General features: G+C 40.3%; 1 protein-coding gene across 2 annotated transcripts; it reads right to left on the bottom strand.

The window, feature by feature from the left end:
* Nucleotides 1–424: 424 nt before the first annotated feature.
* On the bottom strand, nt 425–15,461 carry LOC121441691 (ras-related protein Rap-2c). 2 transcript variants are annotated; one of them, XM_041642917.1, is made up of 4 exons: nt 15,389–15,461; nt 13,117–13,876; nt 10,490–10,803; nt 425–2,896 (listed from the first exon to the last, which is right to left on the bottom strand). In XM_041642917.1, the coding sequence occupies exons 2-3, from the start codon at nt 13,387–13,389 to the stop codon at nt 10,525–10,527; spliced, it is 552 nt and encodes a 183-aa protein (XP_041498851.1). In that variant the 5' UTR covers nt 13,390–13,876; nt 15,389–15,461; the 3' UTR covers nt 425–2,896; nt 10,490–10,524. The 2 variants fall into 2 exon arrangements, with proteins under 2 accessions (XP_041498851.1, XP_041498850.1); XM_041642916.1 differs by lacking the exon at nt 15,389–15,461 and adding an exon at nt 14,021–14,167.
* Between the last annotated feature and the right edge of the window lie 2,788 nt (nt 15,462–18,249).

Raw genomic sequence — 18,249 nt, 5'->3', positions numbered from 1 at the left:
CCCCAAAAGCAAAACTACGGTAACTTTTGAACTTTGTTTGAACTTTCTTAATTTGGTGTATCAAAACTTAATTATACACATAGTACTGTCTGAAATTATTAATCTACGGATAGTTTCCAGCCAACCAATTTGTATTTGGATCACCTTCTGCATATGGACTAAGCTATATGCATTTTTATTCATTTATCATTTCTGAGTTTTTCCAATTGATTAAGCATTACAATTTAGGACATATTTTAAAATTCCCTCTACAATGTCGAAATAGCAATTACGGAAATAAGTGAATACATTTTTAATTTCTATTTAAATTATGTACTATAATACGTATCATGTGGATAATGACTTTCTGCTAAAAAAAACAAGTTAGCAAATCTAGAACAAGAAGCAATATACCAATAATAATTAAAGACACAAGCCTCAGGAATACAGATATCTATTTTATTAAAAAAGTTACAAACTGGTGGACTGCAGGGTCGTCTTACAAAATGACAAGAATGAAATCTATTGGAAAAATTTTACTTTTACAAATCTTCATAGGTAATTGTTCAATGTTTGTACTTGTTATTGGAGATTTTACCGTTCACTGATAAAGTTACAGTACATTAGATCCATGATAATAGGTTACATGGTTTATTCGCAGAGCCCTACTGCAGTGATCTGAACAACTCCTAAACAGATGCCATAGTAAAGACAAGACATATATTGCATTTAATATTCACTTCTTATCCTAATAAGCAACATGCAATCTATTGAGGAAGCTAAAATAACTTTTGGTCCCTTTTCTTAAAATGTGCTGGAGAAACCACCTTTAAAACCACTTTTCCCCTGATTCCTGTGATCCTAAGTGAATCTGAGTGAAATTTGCTGCTGAGGTCAATGATATTGAACACTGTGATAGAGATAGAGGTGACAGAAGGCGAAGAAGGGAAGGAGGGAAGAATGTCCATAGGAAAGAACACTGTATGAAATCAGTCTGCAGACAATTGAAGTCATCATGAATTACTTGATTCCCTTAGAATTTCACAGAGCTAGTAATGTGGAGCCACAAGCACTTACGCTACTCTGAAATGAGGGTTTGGTTTTAAAGTGCAAACTTAAATGAAGTATTCATTTCAAGCTGTTTGTAAATAAGGAACAATGTTTTGATTGCCTCTACCTTTATAATCTCACCATCAAATCCCAAATTGAAGAATAAGAGCTCACTTTGAGGGAATCTGATCAGGAATCAAATGCAACACGATTTAAAAAAAGGAAATCAAAGCTTAATCATTTTCTACTCATTAATGGCCATGCTGACCAGTAAATCACATGAATGTAAATATCACTTTATTTGAACACCACGCACAAGACAAATTTAAAACTGCCACACCCTTCCACAAACCATCACTGCATATAGTAGAGCTTTTCTTGACAAAGTTATTGAGCTATTATTATAGATCAAAAGTATAGTTTTGGTTTTATTTTATTTAGAAGCATGTTCAAATGACTAAAGCTGGGCTCCTAAAATTGAGAACTTTGGTGCAGTAGGTGAGCTGCAGTTTCTAACTTCTGCAAATTAAAAGGACACAAATTAAATCAAATAAAAACTCAAGAACAAAATACTGTCAAACTTATACAATTGAAAAATAATTGCTAGAAAAAGCACTGGTCATGATGTTAAAACTGAACCAAAAGATTGCTCATTGTAAGTTTTTCTTTCTCTGTTTCTATACCTGCGTTACTGGTAAAATGTTCAAGTATTCAGACAAAATGTGCTGATTGGGTAAACAACATGGAAGGCAATGGCTATTAGAAAGCACATTTGCAAAAATGAAAAAAAATAAAAACAGCCAGAGACTTGGTGCTATTCTCCCTCCTGTTACACAGATTTTTGTCTCTCCTACGAACATGCTTCTTGAAAAAAAAAACTAAAAAGCAGTTGTGACAGTGCAAGAAAAACACCAACAAATATTGCTTTAAACTACTGTTCAGAAAGACAAATATTAAGAACTAGAAAGTGTACATGATTTTATTTGAATTCAATTTTACATGTGCAGAAGTCTACAAGATGTCAATGACATGCCTGACAGGCAAAACTGAGCTATCTCTGTTTAGGTATACAATTAATTTACCATGGACACAATATCCCTTTTCAAAGGCATTGCTAAGTAGGTCACAACTAAGTTTAGAACTTCACAGAAAGGAAAATGTTACTGCCGCAATTCAATGCTGTAAATGAGATTAACACATGTGAAGGCCTAATGAAATCAAATTCTTCAAGTAAATGCTGTACAATCAACTTCCAATATCACCTGTAACTTTCAGATTGCTAATTACAAAACACATCACAAACTGCACTTGAAGAAAAGGGAAATTCCATCCATACAGGTAAAATGTGATCTTTAGTTTCTTTTTACAACACTGCCACACGTAAACAAAGTCTCAAAGTATTAAGCGACCATTTAAAGGAGAAAGATTTTACAAACAGGATGAAGCATTGGTACGAGGTAATATACAGAAGTAACCATTTGTTTAAGGCTCAATTTTTCTCCATTATATCTTTCTTTTAAAAGGCATTGAGTAGGTAATACTGAGTTTGAGTAATAAATACAAGTTGAGAAAGTGATTAAAGAAATCAACTAACATATTAAAAATTAACCCTTTCATATTAGCCATCAATAAGAACTTAAAAAGCTATAAAAGGACGGATTGATAAAGAACAGATTTTAAATGTATGGTAAACGTGCTAAGCATTACTGTTAAGGTCCTTGGATCTTGAGGGCCAAAGACCTTATGCACTTCATTAGATGTATGGCAACATGCTGTGATAGAGACAGGTTTACCAAGGCTCAGTTCTGCAACCCAGGTTGTAAAGTTCTCCAAAGCAGCATCTGTGCAAATTTCCTCTGAGTTTTATCTGCAAGAAAGATCAAAGAAATTTCATGAAAACTTAAGAGATATACAGTTGAATATTCAGAAGCAACCCTGACAACAGATCCATATGTATGCATGCATGCTGAAGCTCATTAGTATGGGATCTTAGGGTCTAATTTCACTGTGGTCTCCATCAGTTTAAGTAACAGAATCATTTTCTGCAGATTCAGAAAAGTCTCCAGAAAGTATTAGTGTAGTATGGCTGAACCGGAGAGAAGACAGTGCGTCTGTTAGTAGTTGTTATAATCCTATGTATGACACTTCCTACTCACACATATGTGATATTAACAATATTTGTACTGATTAAAATTATCTTACAATACAGAAATTGGGACAAATGGTGCTTCTGGTTTGAAATGGTGATAGATTTCATTGCTCATTATGAGTTACCTTGTAAGTATACTACTTTTTCCAAAGTTTGGCTTTGTGGGAATTTTGTATGATTCAGAGTGTAGATACTCAGACCTGGAGGGTGACACACAGCAGGCCACACGCCCTACTCTGATCTGCTCTTTTCATGGAACCCTCTCACTCACAAGAATTTCTCCAATAGAGATTCTTCAGTTTCTATCCTTATAGCTGACAGATTTCTGCCTTCCATTTAATACTAGGAGAGAAAAAACTATCATTCAGACACATATTATGCCCTTCAGCTGTGCTGAGTCACCAACTGGCTTCTACAGGAATGAAATTGTGTTTGTTGTTTACTGTAGAAGATAAAATATGCTAGCCTATCAGGAAGAAACAAAAGAAAAGCAACTATGAAGGAGTGCCAAGTAAGTTGGTGTGGGATCTGCATGGGCTCTAGCAATGTCTACAACACATAATTCTACATTCACTTAACAGCTACACTTGTATTAGTGTTCAAAGAGCTTGCAAGAATGTGTTCTCATTAGCTGTATCATAAACACGATCCCTTTGAAAGACATCCCCACTCATCATTATTGAGATTCTGCCCCTAAACACACTAGGAAAAGCTTTCTCCTTAGAAACTATAAGAAAAACTCGGTCTTCTTAAAAGTCAGGCTTAAACATGGAAAGCTAAGTATTAGATTAGAACATGGGTTAAGTTTGAGAAAGTACAGTTTCATCATTATTAAAATAGCAAGAAAAATTCTTCCCTCACAGAGATATTATCTCTATCATATAAGGCAATGTGGGAAAGTACTCCATAAAATGAGGATATAATATAAGGAATTGCTTTCCTTTTCCAACCATGTTATTGATTTTTAAACCGCTAAGATCAGATCATCAATTCTTCAATATCTACACTAAGGATATTTGATTTTCAAGCTTAGTTAGGATTTATGTATCTTTTAAACCAAAAAGTGCTTGATTATTTACATATAATATTTGACTTCTACTAATTCATATTAGACTTCCCCTGATTAATTCAAAACAGTATACTATAAATTCTAATTTTCAATTTTCAAAATAAATATACAAGAGCTTGGATTTTTCAGATATGATTACAGCATCATATCTAAGATACTAAATGTGACGGTTTAACACTCTACCATCAAAGTGACAAAATACTTACATCCCACAAACCAGCTTACTAATCACAATTTATATGAAATAAAAACTACGTATCCATGACTTCCCACCCAGACAGCCCTGAGTAACATTCGATCTATCTACATGCCTCCAGTGAAATCAAGTCAAGCAGACCAACTCTGCGTCACACCCAACAATGTTAACATTGAGCATACCTTTAAACAAATAAGAGCCACTTTTTAAAAGAGCAATACATTATAATCCTCTGCAGCAATAAATCCTGAAGCAACTTCTTTCATTAAGCCAAAAGGACAGCGTCTATCATATTAGGAATGTTCAGGACGGGAAATGTAAATGTCCTTGCTGTACAGCGACAGCAAAATGTTCAGTTTATTAACGCTCTCGTCCACTTAAAAGAAAAGCACTCCCGACTCTTTAAAGGCAGTCACTCAGACCAGCGCATTTGCACTCTCGGCTATTACACTGAGACACACTTGATGCAAAGCCTTAACTCGCTACTTTCCTTGTCCACAGGCCAGAGGATAATACTTAAGCTACCAGCCAGCAAACAAATCTTGGTTCTGGCAGCTTCTACTCAAACTCTCACTAAAGTGTTTGGTTTTAATTTTTTTTTCTAATAAAATTATCGGAGTAAAAAACAGAAGCAAACAGTAGTTCAAACACTGACTCAGTAAGTGAAAAAGGACCTCCCAAGTGTAGTAACCTGGTACACAAACGCACCACACACAGACCTGAAAGAACAAAGATCATTATTTATGTCAGCCTGAAGAAAAAGACAGATTCTTGATTCAGGACAAAACACATCAACAAAGGATCATGAGACACTACCAGTCTGTGAAGTTTTTTTAAGCTTAACTAGAGTTTCCATTTTAGAAACAATGGTATTTACTACCATAATTTTTCTCATTTTAGCAAATATAGACGTGCAATACCAGTCACTGTTTTCTTTCCTTTTCTTCTTTTCTAGTTTCAGACATTTGAAATTCTGGAGATTTAAGCAAGGGACAATCCTAAAAGATAAAATTCTTTTTACATTTTTACTTGACGTTTTCCTATTTGAGCTAAATATTAGTTGTATTAATGAAATTCTGTTATGTGTTCAAGGCCAAATTTTATTGTTGTTGTTACCTATCTTGTTTCATTCCTTTATTCTAATTTGCATGAATCTTATTGGTACTGGAATAGGAAGACCAAAACATTAACAGTATTCATTGTCTCCCATTAAACAGACAGCAAAAGATGAATCCATGCTGGAAGGGAAGCATACATGCTGAGTGCACATGATGAACCCTGAGTCAAGAGGAATGGTTTAGATAGTGCTCTTGTTGCCTAGACCTAAGATTGTCAAATGCTTTACCGTGATGAATTCAATTCCAACATCTCAAATACTGTCGCCATGTCCAGTGGAAATAATGTGAGGCCAATGATGTGACTCCAACTGCTAACTTTGACTCACACCAAGTAAAGTACTGTTCTCCACAAATATAAGTAGTACTTTCTGAAAGAGACATTTCCAAAACTTACAGCTAATCCAAGGACTTGTGCATATGGTTTTGATTGGATACGTTTTCCCCACAACTGACAGGGCTTCATTTTTTCTTAGTTCCATTATCTTCTGATTTGTACAACTCCATTGAGAAGCAATCCCATGAGAATTGTTCCAGTAGTAAGACTAGAACGCTTCCTCAGAGGCACTTCTCCAGCTCCATGATGCAATATTTGTTAATTCTACTGACGATCCATTCTAAGCCAGGGAGGTAATGGAGTAAAACTTAGCAGTCTGCACATATTTCATTCTATATTAAAAGCCTAATCTTGAGGTGGAGAGGAAGCAATTAAAGAGGGAATATGTACACAGTCTCTCTCTAGTCACACCTCCACACCCAGTGCAGGGCTAATGAGGCACCTATCTTGTCCGAAGTGTCAAACTGAGAACCTTGTGGAGGTCAGAAGGGCCGGGGAGAATCAAGAGTGGCAGGGAAGGCAAACAGCTCTGTTCATCCCTAGTGCCCCAGGTCTACTGTAGGCACTCACGGTACTCTGCCCCAAAGCAAGCTTTTCCCCAACCCAAATCCTCCTCTTCTCTCTGGCTCACAATATGAAAAGGGGACTGTTTTTCCACTCCAAGTCTCACGCTAAATAGGGCAGGGGACAGATGATACACTTTTTGCAACAGAGATGCACCCTAGGTTCTACTCATATAAGAAATATTTGCCTTGAATACAAAAATGCCAGCATTTTAAGGTACATTGATTTGATCTTGAGGATCTTCCTTTTACATTTGCTGTACTATCATATTTAGTGAAAAGAAAAAAGATTAAGAAACTGTTCTTAGTCTACATTTACATTAAAAATCTTGAAAATTGGAATCCATCCTAGTCCATTTAAGAAATAATAAACCCAGCTAGAATAAAATCCCATTCATAGATGGCTGAGCCTCCCAGGAGTCTTTGTTACCATCCCGGGCACTCCGCTGCCACGTGAAATGACGTGCTAGTCTTGAAATAAGAATCTCCCTTTTTCTTCAGGCTGACATATATAATGAACTGAGGCTGCCATAAATAATGATCTTTGTTCTTTCATTTTGCTTCCTGGTGTTTGGTACTCTGATGCACCATTTACTGTACTTGGGAGAACCTGTTCCATATCATGCTGAGGAAAATGGTAGAACATTTTTCAGACCTTCAGCCCACAGTAAAGAACACATTTCCCTTTTTAAAAAAAGTTTCCTTCATAACATTCATCAAGGCTGGACTGACATATATGACTGCTTCAAGTATCATTTTAAAAACTCTATTTGCCAAAAGGTTAGACCAAATTATCACATAAGAGATAACCTGAATGCACATCTCCCTTCTTTGCGGACATGGCTAGAACATTTAAGGCTATTATTATGCCTTTTCTTCAGATTCCTTCTGTTTAGGAAAAACTCTCCCTTTTATCCCCTGCACCATATCCATTTGCCAAGGCCCGACTCAAATGCTACTGTTCCCAAGCTCCTTAAGCTTACTGGCTCTTAACGAGGGGTCGCTCAATCCCCACAATCAATGGGTAGTCTGCAATTTCTAGAGATAATAGGTTTTGTCAAAAGTGGAGGGTTGGAGCATAATATCAAATCTACAGGGTAACTGCCAGGGATATTGCTCAACCTTTGATGGCCCTAAACATAGGACAGCCCTCAAAAACAAAGCCCTGAGTACCGGGAATTTCTGCTTTTTCCTTCTTCTCAATGCCCATACTGCTCTGATTTTCTTCCTTTATAGTATGTTATTAACAAAACAGCCATCCTTCTCAATACCATTATACCCAAACAGCACATGTCGACTAAAATAATATCCACCAGATGGGACTGAAACAAGGGCTCCAACACTGACCTAGGCTTTTATGCAACTGCGGCTGCCCGGGGAAACAGTTCCACAAAGTGCTTGCTAGAAGCCACTGTGGGTCAGTCAGTAAGGAAATCAGGATGGCAGGTCTAAAGAATCTGCCACACTTCCTAATTTACAATAAAATGACTGCCAGTGGGAGGGTAAAAGGGGAAGAAACAATCATGGGAGCCGGGCCCTGGAGTAGGTGTTGGGCAACAGACTGGTGAACCAAATGAAAGGCTATTAGAAAATAAATGTGAGGAATTACCAGGAGCCATTCTAAGAGCACTAAGAGATCCCCAATCTCAGCTGAATACAGCCAACCATTAGCAGAAGCCATGGTCTTTCTGTCTTAAGTATTACTACTTCTAACCAGACAAAGTACTTTCCTAAGACGAAGGACAAACCCTTCTCAAGTCACCTTTCCTGTCGAAGTTTGATCATCAGTCTAGATCTGGAACTGCCAGCCTGCAGGGCTCCATGACTCACAGGGACTCACAATCCATCACATACTTGTTCAGGTAACAGTGAGGAAGGACAACCACGAACTCCACTGGCCTCAGGTTACAGACCTGCATACCTATCAGTTCCATCTGACTTGGCGCTAGAAAAAACTCTGCATACAGTGCACACTGTTCTAAAAGATCCTTCAGAAATCCAGCTGATTAAGTGCTTTATTTCAGGGGCCACACCTTCAGCCATGTGCTCTGCTTACAAGAAGAATAAATCAAGCAGAAAGCTATATATTATTACAGAGTCACTTAATAAAAATGTGTAATTACTGGTAGAAATAACATCTGAGTTTAGTTGCTGTTAATCAACAAAAAACATGAACATAGTAGGCTTGGTATATTCAACTCCTCCCATGTATACATCCCTGTAAGTAAGAAAACTGAGATCATGAGAGCATACACAGTCAAACAAACTCAGATAGAATTTATAATAAAAATTTAAGGATATCTGTAGAAATTATCCAAATCCCAACAGGCGTAACAATTGACCCTTTAGGTATATGAGACTAATTTTGCTTTTACCCTCCTTTCCTACATTAATAACGAGAAGAACCATTTTTCATGTTTTGGTTAATTTTTTATAAGGATGCTAAAACTGAAACAAAGTACATAGATTTACATCTTCTGTTCAAAAGTGTGAGAGAAGTAGAACTTAATAGTACAGATGCTATCAGCATACAGGACTTGTTCAAACCTGAAGCTCGTTTACAACTTAAAAGACAGATTGCAGAGTCAAGAATGTGGGACTCAATCACATACACAGCTACATAAGCCTGTCCCACCTCAAGAACTACACTGGATGGGCGTGACTGTCAGCATCCATAAGCTAGACCAAAGCCCCAGCAGTGCCTGTATAAAATAACAGATGTAGCTAGAGGTTATAAAGAGGTTTTCATCAATGTTTTCGGATGGTAAAGGCATTTTGAAGAAAGCACCATTGTCATCCTTTATTTTCAAAGGTGACACTACCTGACAAGAGTCCTTGTCTAAAGAGATAAATTAGGGTCTGTGAGTCCTTTCTCTAGGCAGCACAAATAAAGGCAGACCTCTGGTTAGGAATCATGTCTGTGATCTGGCATGCCTCTTGCCATTTGCAAAGCTGCTTCCTAGACTGGAGGTCAGCCCGGGCTCAGAAGGGTCAGCTGCATTCTGATACTGTCTTGCTAGTCTGGCATTTACTGTGGTTTTCTTAATCTTCCACAGTATTGGTGCTTTATATGATTATTTAAATGCTACTCTAAGTGAGACTATTTGACCAATTACAATTCAGCTGAAAATCAATCAATCTATCTATCTATCTATCTATCTATCTATCTATCTATCTATCTATCTATCTATCTATCACAATATATATATGCAATTATCTCATTTTAAATGCTCAATAAAGTTTTACATGACCTTATTTTCCCAAAAGCTCTTCAAAACATACTATAATTTATCATAAGGTGTGTAGGTTTTTATTGTTCTCAGTTGCATTACTTATTAAGCTGAGTAGAAATGCCCCCTTGTGCTTCAGATGGTTCCTTCTGACATATGAGAGATGATTTAAGCAGATTTTCACTTCATCAGGTATTCGAATGAAGTGAAGGTACTTTGTGACGGTGTAATTTGTTATCAGAGGTCACTTAAGTTGCACAAGTGCAAGGTACAGATGAACTTGATTAAATAATCATTCTGTTAAATCAAGTACTTGAGTAATTAGAAAATTAGTGGTTTCAATTATAGTGGCTCTCTTGCCCAGAATATAAAAGTATTAAAAACATCAGAAAATTATTCATCATCTTGTGATATTATTTTTCAGTGTTCTGCTGTGCATATTGGACACTAAGACTACAGAACATGGGAAAGATGTACTATGGGATGAATCATCCCCTCCAAATGTTATCGAGTAAGGCTGAGAAGGAAAAATAGGAAGCCACTCCTTAAAAAACCAAATCTCATCAATGGCAATACACACAATTTCTTACCTTTGTTCTGCTTATCTGCAGTTTAAAAAGGTTTTCTGCATTGAATGATGATGGTTTTATGCTGAGGAAAAAATGTTATTTTAAAAATACAGAAACTTAAGGTGGTGTCAAATGTATGGACATATTACTATTAACCAGTTGTTTATTTTATACTTGATCAAAACCAAAAGGCCACCTGGCCCGTACAATTACAATTCCACCAACAACTAACCTGCTCGGTATGGCCATGATTGAGGTTTTCTTTTTTTACTGGACAACACAAGTTGTACAACACTGATCTTGCTTCTCGGGGAGGGATGAATAGTTCATTTGCCTGACGATCTCAGCAAAAAGTTCATCCACCATTGATTTACTTTTTGCTGATGTTTCCATGAAAGGACAGCCCCATTCTTGAGCCAGAGCTCTGCCTTCTGAAGACATAACCTCTCTTTCTGGTTCCAGATCCACCTTGTTTCCTACTAGGATTAGTGGAACTTTTTCATATCTCTTCACTCTCACAATCTGATCTCTCATTGGCTTGATATCCTATTCAAGCAATCACAAAGGAAAAGAACAAAATTATATGTTTGCATTCCACAGCAGATGTGTTACAATATCGCAAGAATCATTCCTTGGTATCATATAAAGCTAGAACCACATACTGAAACAAAGACAACAATGTCATTTTCCCCCGTGGACATGAGAACTAGATAATCTCCACAGGCATTGGCTGTGCTTCTGCATCAGGAATATAAAATAGAAAAGTTGCATACTAACCTTAAAATTCATCTAACCACTGCCCCCATCCTCCGTCTATTTCAATTAAAAAATCAAGTTCTCAAATATGATTAATACATTTGCACATACAGATGTTTGGCCAGCTCCCTAAACCTGCCTAGCTGTCTTCATTCCCTGTAACACCTGTTATCCCAGCACAAGACTGCAGTGTCTATGTAACTCCTAGTCATTCAGCAAGAGGGCTTAAGAGAAAGTATTTTAAGAAGTAATCCCCCCAAAAATCCACCCCAAAACAACAACCCCTCAAAAACCCACTTTGTAATGCTTAGAAATCCAGTTTTAAAAACAGATTCATACACATAAATATTTCATTTTAAATTGGTTACTATGTGCTTGGCCTTGTACCACCGAACAACTGTCCTAACAGTGAGCATGGCCCAAGAAGGACACTGCATCTGGAGTGTGGGTGGGAAGTCACACATTTCTTCTCCCATGTGCGTTTCCTCCTGATTTCCCCCACGAAGATCAGAGTCATAGCTGCCTTTCAGTAACATCAATTTTTGGAAAGAACTCTATTGATGTAAGACAATATTAGAGGTTTAGGCCCAAAATTGCATTTTTTTTTAGTTTTGTAACTAAAATGAGTTGACTTAAAATATAAAATATGTATTTGAGTAACTCCAGTAAACAGAACACTCGCACAGGTCAAGTACACCCATTCAGTCTTCTCTCAATTGTCAAGCTGCTTTTCTGAGTTCCCTTATGGAATAAGTTTAGCTAAGAATACTAACTTTCGCCTCAAAAAAAAAAATCTGTGTATCTGCTGAAATAATGCCACAGTTCCATATTCCACACTGATGTCCAGAACAGAAGTGGGTCCAGTAAAAATCTTAGGAGACGCCCTTGAAAAGATTCCCAGCCTCAGGAGAGGCTGCTGATAACAAACTAATCTGAGGACCCCTTAGAAAATACCCTTAGTACTTTCTGAAGGAAATGCCTTTATGGTACTTCAGTTTGGAATCTCAGTCTACCTAAAATGTACTTTAGATTCATTTACTCAGGACTTACTATCTTTACAAAGAAGTTCTTGAAGTTGTTCTGAGGTTACTGAAAAAATTCCTATGTAGCACTTAAACTTCAACTCCTGAAGAATGGGAAACTAGCACATTATACTGGCTAAGGCACTTAAGATTTCTTAAGTAAGCAACATTAACTGCATACCTTTAAATGCAGAAAAAAAATATCCGTTTCCTAAATCAATGGAGGTCAATATAACGGGTCAATACAAGGTCATTTATTTTCAAAGAATAAATAGCACAATTATTGCATCTCTTAAAATAACGTTAACTTCAGTCTGTTTCCCAGTGAAAGACAGGACGCATTTTCTGAAGCAGCTGGACCAGATCCAGGTTGGCTACCCCGCTGGGATAAGAAAACTGCCCGCGCTCAGCGTTCCCAGTTCCACATATTTTCTCTAAGTATAGCCTACGATGGCAGAAACGATTCGGATCAGCGAGAGAAAAGGAGAGTCATTCTTACTTTCTGGTGGTTAGGAATCCTAGGTACTAGTCCTTTAGACTAGTAACTTCCTTTCTGGCTGCATTCTCTCCCCCCCCCCCCCCCCAGTAAAATACCACGAAAACAGGACTTGCACTCATTTTGCAGCACTGAGATTTAGGATTCCAGTTAAGGAACTTAGAGGCGAACAGAGAAGCGGAGGAAGCAGGCGCACAGGTTTTTTTTATCTATGTGTACGAGATAATAGACTTAACAATTTCTTTCTTCGTGCTCCGTTTACTTGAGATTATCTATGAAATATTTTGTTGAGCACGTTAATCAATACTTGTTGAATTGAATACGCAACTTCAGGTTAGAATAAGGGCTAAATATACGCAGGCTGACCTATTTCGTTTTCACTTTTCTTTTCCTTAAAAATAACTTTAAAATGTTTGTCGATGCCTGTGACTTTAGCACTCTCCAGAAATAACCCAGTGCTTGCCCATGCCACACCAAACTTTCAAAAGCCAAACACACTCATTAACGCACAGCTCAGGCAAATCAGAAGTACATGTAGGATTACCACACCCCCTTCGAAGAAATTACAAGACTCGGTTTGATTACCTGAAAAGACTGTTGATTAACCAAACTATACACCAGGATGAAACCTTGGCCGTTTTTGATGTACAGATCTCTCATGGAGGCAAACTGCTCGGTTCCTGCGGTGTCCAGAATTTCCAGTACTGAGGGGGAAGAGTCCACTTCGATCTCTTTGCGGTAGAAATCTTCAATGGTGGGGTCATATTTCTCAATGAAAGTCCCGGTGACAAACTGCACGGTGAGGGCAGATTTGCCAACCCCTCCGCTCCCTAACACCACTACCTTGTATTCCCTCATGAGTCTCACCTTCACCAACTCCTACCCAAAGGGGGGAAAAATAACACCCGCTAGCTGCGCTGCGGCAAGGCGAGGCAGAAGGTGGGCGGAAATGTGCGAACTGGGGAGGAGAGTGCGGAGAAGCCTAGGGCCCAACCGGGGACAAGGAGGAAGTTACAGGAGGGGGAGGGGAAAGAGCCAAGTGTCGGGTGGGTGGGGATGGGATGGTAATGCCCTTCCTATAGGAACCCAAGGCTGGCCAGGGGGGCGTGGGGAGGAGGGAGCGCCCGCAAGCCGCCGCGCGTGCACCCCCACGCGGGAAGGGGCAGGGGCCTCGCTGCCGGGGGCTGCCCGCCACCCCTCCCCCGCCCTGCACACAAAGGGGCCCGGGGACCCCGCTTCCTGCTGGCGCCGCTGCTGAGCCGGCCCGAGGCTTCGGGGTCCCGCCGCGCTCGCTGTCACCGGGGCGGGGTCTCTGGGCCCCGGGTTCCCGCGGGAGTCGTCCGGCCTGTAACGGGGGGGGGGGGGGGGGGGGAGACGGGGACGGAGGGGGCGGAAAGGGGCGCACGTTAGGAGTCGCCTGACCTCCACGTCGGCCCCCAAAGTCGCCGCCTCTGCTGCCTCCTTCCCTGGAGCCGCCGCCGCCGCTTACCGTGCCGCCTGGGAGGCTCAGTCAAGCCAAGGCCATGGCCGGCCCAGCCTTGCTGCTCGCGGACAGGAAAGGGGCGGGGGCCGTCCGGCGGCGGCGGCGGCGGCCGCAGCGACTCCAGTCGAACCCACCTCTTTTTTTTTTTCTTCACCCACCCCCCACCCCCATCCTCCCACCCCCCCACCCCACCCCCCCAGCATAAACCCGGAAGGGTTTCCCTGACACGCTGGCTGAGGTGCCCCAATTCCCCGAGACTGGACGCGTTCACTTCCGGTGGGGAAAGTCCCACCTCTTCTTCGGGGCGAGCCGGGTGGCGCTAGGGCCGCGCCCTGCTGAGCACACCAGCCGGCCTGGCCGGGTTACCAGTCGGGCCGTGGCCTTGAGAAAGGGCGCCTAGGTGAAACCTAAGGCTCCCTTGCCTGCAGGCTGGTAGCGATTGGCCGATTTTTCTCAACCCCTGGCCCGCCAGAGTCCCCCTGACTTCTAGGCGTCCACCAGCTGTTTCTGAGGACCAGATTCTCTTCTTGGCCCTTGCAAGACCGCCAGCCAATAATCTAGCAACAGAGAGAACACCAAACATCCCTAGTCTGGAAGTTGCTAGGAAAATAAAACAGTTTAGGAAGTTGATTCTCTTCGCTGACATTTCTTCAACTTGATGTTTGTCCTGAGCAATGTAAGCCAAGGACCCTCAGAGTTGGTTTGGGCTCTGATTTTTTAAGGTGCTGTTTTAGTCATAAGTGCCACTTTGTACTTTATCAATTGGCATAGCTGCCTCACGTCCCTCAGCAAATACAAGCTCTTTTAAAAAAAATCACAAAGATCAAAACATCAACATTACAAGTAGACGTTATGGTGGGTTGTTCAGTTTTGTTTAACACAGCAGAAATGGGAACCAGTATTCAAGAAACTTGATTGCAAATGTTTGGGCCCGTGAAATAATTTTATTTAATCTTTTTTTTTTTGTCATCTGCATGTCTAAGAAATTGCCCAGCTGGCTGTTCCACAGTGGGACTTTGTTTTAAAAGCCATCTTTCATAGCCTTGAAATTCAAAAACAAATAATAACTCTCCTGTTAAACTGAGTTCTATTTTTAGAGAAAATTGTTACTGCTAACTTTCTATTTGTAAACTTTATGTCAGATCCACGGGGCCACAAGGCTGGGCAGTATTTTGGGCTTTTCACTCCCTTCTTTATTCAAGCACACTCAGAAATCTGAGCGAGTCGCTGGCCAGCCTAGTTAAAGTGACTCCACATTTCTTCATTTGCAAGCCTTTATGAGCAGTCTAAAGTGTTAGACATTAGGAAAAAAAGGCGAAACACAGAAGAGGGAGGTCCCATTGTCCCTGGTCAATATTCCCCAATGTCACTTACAGTAGTCAAAGGATAGTTTGGTTCAGTTTCTCCTCGGTGGCAAACTGGTGCAATCTCTCCAGCGAAGTCTCCAGCTCTGCCTCCTGCTAGCCTGGGTCCAGCCTGCAATCCAAGGCACTGCCCCCTGCTGGAAGAGTTTTGGCCTGTGAGCTTGGAGTCTCCCCCATAGGTCACTGTTCCTTGCCCACACGTGCTGTTACCAGATTTGGAGCTCTGCTGCTCATCGCCCAGTCTGGCTGTCTCCAGACTGTCTGGTGGAATCCACAGCCCTCCACCAGCCATGCTTAGAACCGAATGGGGAAATTCCTCTTCTGATCCCGCCAGCAATGAGCCGTCAAAGCAAGGCAGTGCTCTGTCACACAACTGTCAAAGCTGTTCTTTTTGAGGCCATCTCACCTGTTGTCAACTTTAATATCTTTGTTTTGGCCTCGCTGAGGAGAAAGTTCTTTGCTTTTGCATATACTGAAACACACTCCAGCATGTAACAGAGTTCTACTGAGTTACTCCCAACGCTCTTCAGTACAGGAAGGTCAAATGGTACACCCCACCCCGTCTGAAGAGCGCTTCAGATCTTGGCCGGAAGGATGCTTGTTCACCAGTTACATCACTTGGTAGGAGATTAGACTTGGAAGTAACTTCGATTCCAATTTATTTCAGGTACTTTTTGATAATTGCATATGTTTAAAATGGAATACTCTGCAGTTTAGAGGCACAAGAGTTATGTGTTGGTATTAAAAATGGCCCGTGGAGGACTAAAAGAGAAGAAAAATGAACAAATATATAGTGAAATGTGAGTGCGATACAGCCTTTGACTCGGAAACAAAGCCATTAATTATGGACTCAGAGCATGATGAGTGGACTTTCATCTTCCAAATAATTCTATTTTTTTTAAAGAGCAAAGAGAAATTATTGTAGACAGAAAGTAATGTTAATCTTTGAATTTTTATTTTATGTATTATTATTGTGAATGATGTGCGTGTATGTGTTTGATATGTTGTGTATGGTGTGCATGCATGTGTTTGATTGTTGTGTATGATATGCATGTATGCCATGCATGTGAATAGATGTTGGAGGACAACCCATAGGAACACCAGTTCTCTTCTTCCATTTTGGATTCCTGAGATCAAACTCAGGTTGCCAGGCTTGTCAGCAAACGCCCTTACCCTTCGAGCCATTTTGCTGACCCTACCGTTCATAATGTTTTGGAAGGAGGAGCTAAATAAGATTCTTAATCGCCACTGCATCAAAAACCAATCTCCCAACCGTTTAGGAATGGGTCTGTCTAATTTAAACAAGCTCCGACCTTCTGCCTGCCTCCCTGGATGGCTCTCTGCTTAGGAAAGTATTTCTTATGAATTATCTGATAAGGTCCCAGTTGTTCACCAACATATTCTCAGTAGGCAGTGAGGGTATAAAGACGATTTAAAGTGGTTTGGCCTGGCAGTTGAGAAGCAGTGGTCTAACTGGTACATTTAAATTGTAGCTCTGCAGCCATCTAGCTGTACGACCTTAAGAGACTTCGCAGCTCTGAGCCTGCAGCTCCTCACCTGTAAAAGGGAGATAAGAGTCTGACATGGGAATGGAGTGGGGTATTAGAAGGAACCAGCAATACACAGGCCCCTCCAGCATTATGGAGCTTCAACACATACATGTGATGTTTGTACAAGAGTTTAATGGGGATGTGCATGTGGGTTTCTGGTGGTAGAGAGATTGCCGAGCATGCACACGAAGCCCCGATTGGAGTCACCAGCGCCACATATATCTAGGCATAGTGGCCCATGCCCGTAATACCAGCCCTTGGGAAGTGGAAGCCGGAGGACCAGAAGTTCCAGGTCATCTTGAGCTACATAGTTGAGCTTTGAGCACCCAAGACCCTGTCTCCAAAAAAAGCTAATAAAATAAAAAGTGAAAAAAATAAAATGTTAGGGAAGAAAACAAAACTTTTAAAGACCTAATGGGTTCAAATGGCACACCAAAATAATTCTCTGACCTATACTGTTAAAAGCTTCTTGTGTTCTGTTTCAGAGTAAAGTCATTACACGACAGTGTGTCTGTCAGTCCCCTTCCTACACACATTTTTTTTTAAACCAAAAGAGTATTTACACTATTCTGCACCTTGCTTCTTTGCGCACTTAATACATCTTGATAGTTCTTTTTTTTTCAGAGCATGTAAGTTTACGTTTTTCTATAAGTTTGTTTTCCCTTCATGCCTGTATCAAATAAACCACGTTCCTAACTGAAGGACAATCTTTTTTCTTTTTATTTGTTCTATGCATATTTTACATCATGTGTCTTGATCCTATTCATTTCCCCGTCCCTTTGCATCTGCACTCCATCCCTTCATCCCCCCAGTAAAATAAAATTTAAGAGAGAAAGTATTAAAAAGGAAAAAAAATAAAAATTCTCGACATGGAAGCTGCAGTGTGACACAGTGAGTCACACAGTGATCCCCTTTGTCCATTACTTGCAAGTGTTCATTGCAAAGAGTCATTGGTCTGGTTCGAGGCCTCTGGTTTCTATTGCACTACTGATGCTGTGTCCTCACTAGGACTCTTCCTGGATATCCTTTCGTTGCTCTGTGTCGTGGAGATCCTGCAGCTTTGGGTCTGCGGGTCAGGTCCCACTGAAAAACAGTCTTTACTTCCAGTTTCTTGCACTGAATGGTTCGTGCATATGTCGTTGTTAGGGCAAACTTCTAGTTGTTCAATAATGGAAACAAAGGGTACTTGAATGTTCATTTCTTTGAGAAAATATCGCTAAATTGTTCTTCTGAAAGGTCACCCGATTTACATTCTCACCAGTGAAGTACGGCCATGTTATCGTCTTTATAAATTCATCCTAGGTATTACTAATTTTAGCAT

This window comes from Microtus oregoni, unplaced genomic scaffold (assembly GCF_018167655.1).
Source record: "Microtus oregoni isolate MIOR12 unplaced genomic scaffold, Mior012 000080F_ref0000499, whole genome shotgun sequence".
Classification (NCBI taxonomy): domain Eukaryota; kingdom Metazoa; phylum Chordata; class Mammalia; order Rodentia; family Cricetidae; genus Microtus; species Microtus oregoni.
This window is presented reverse-complemented; position numbering and strand designations above follow the sequence as displayed.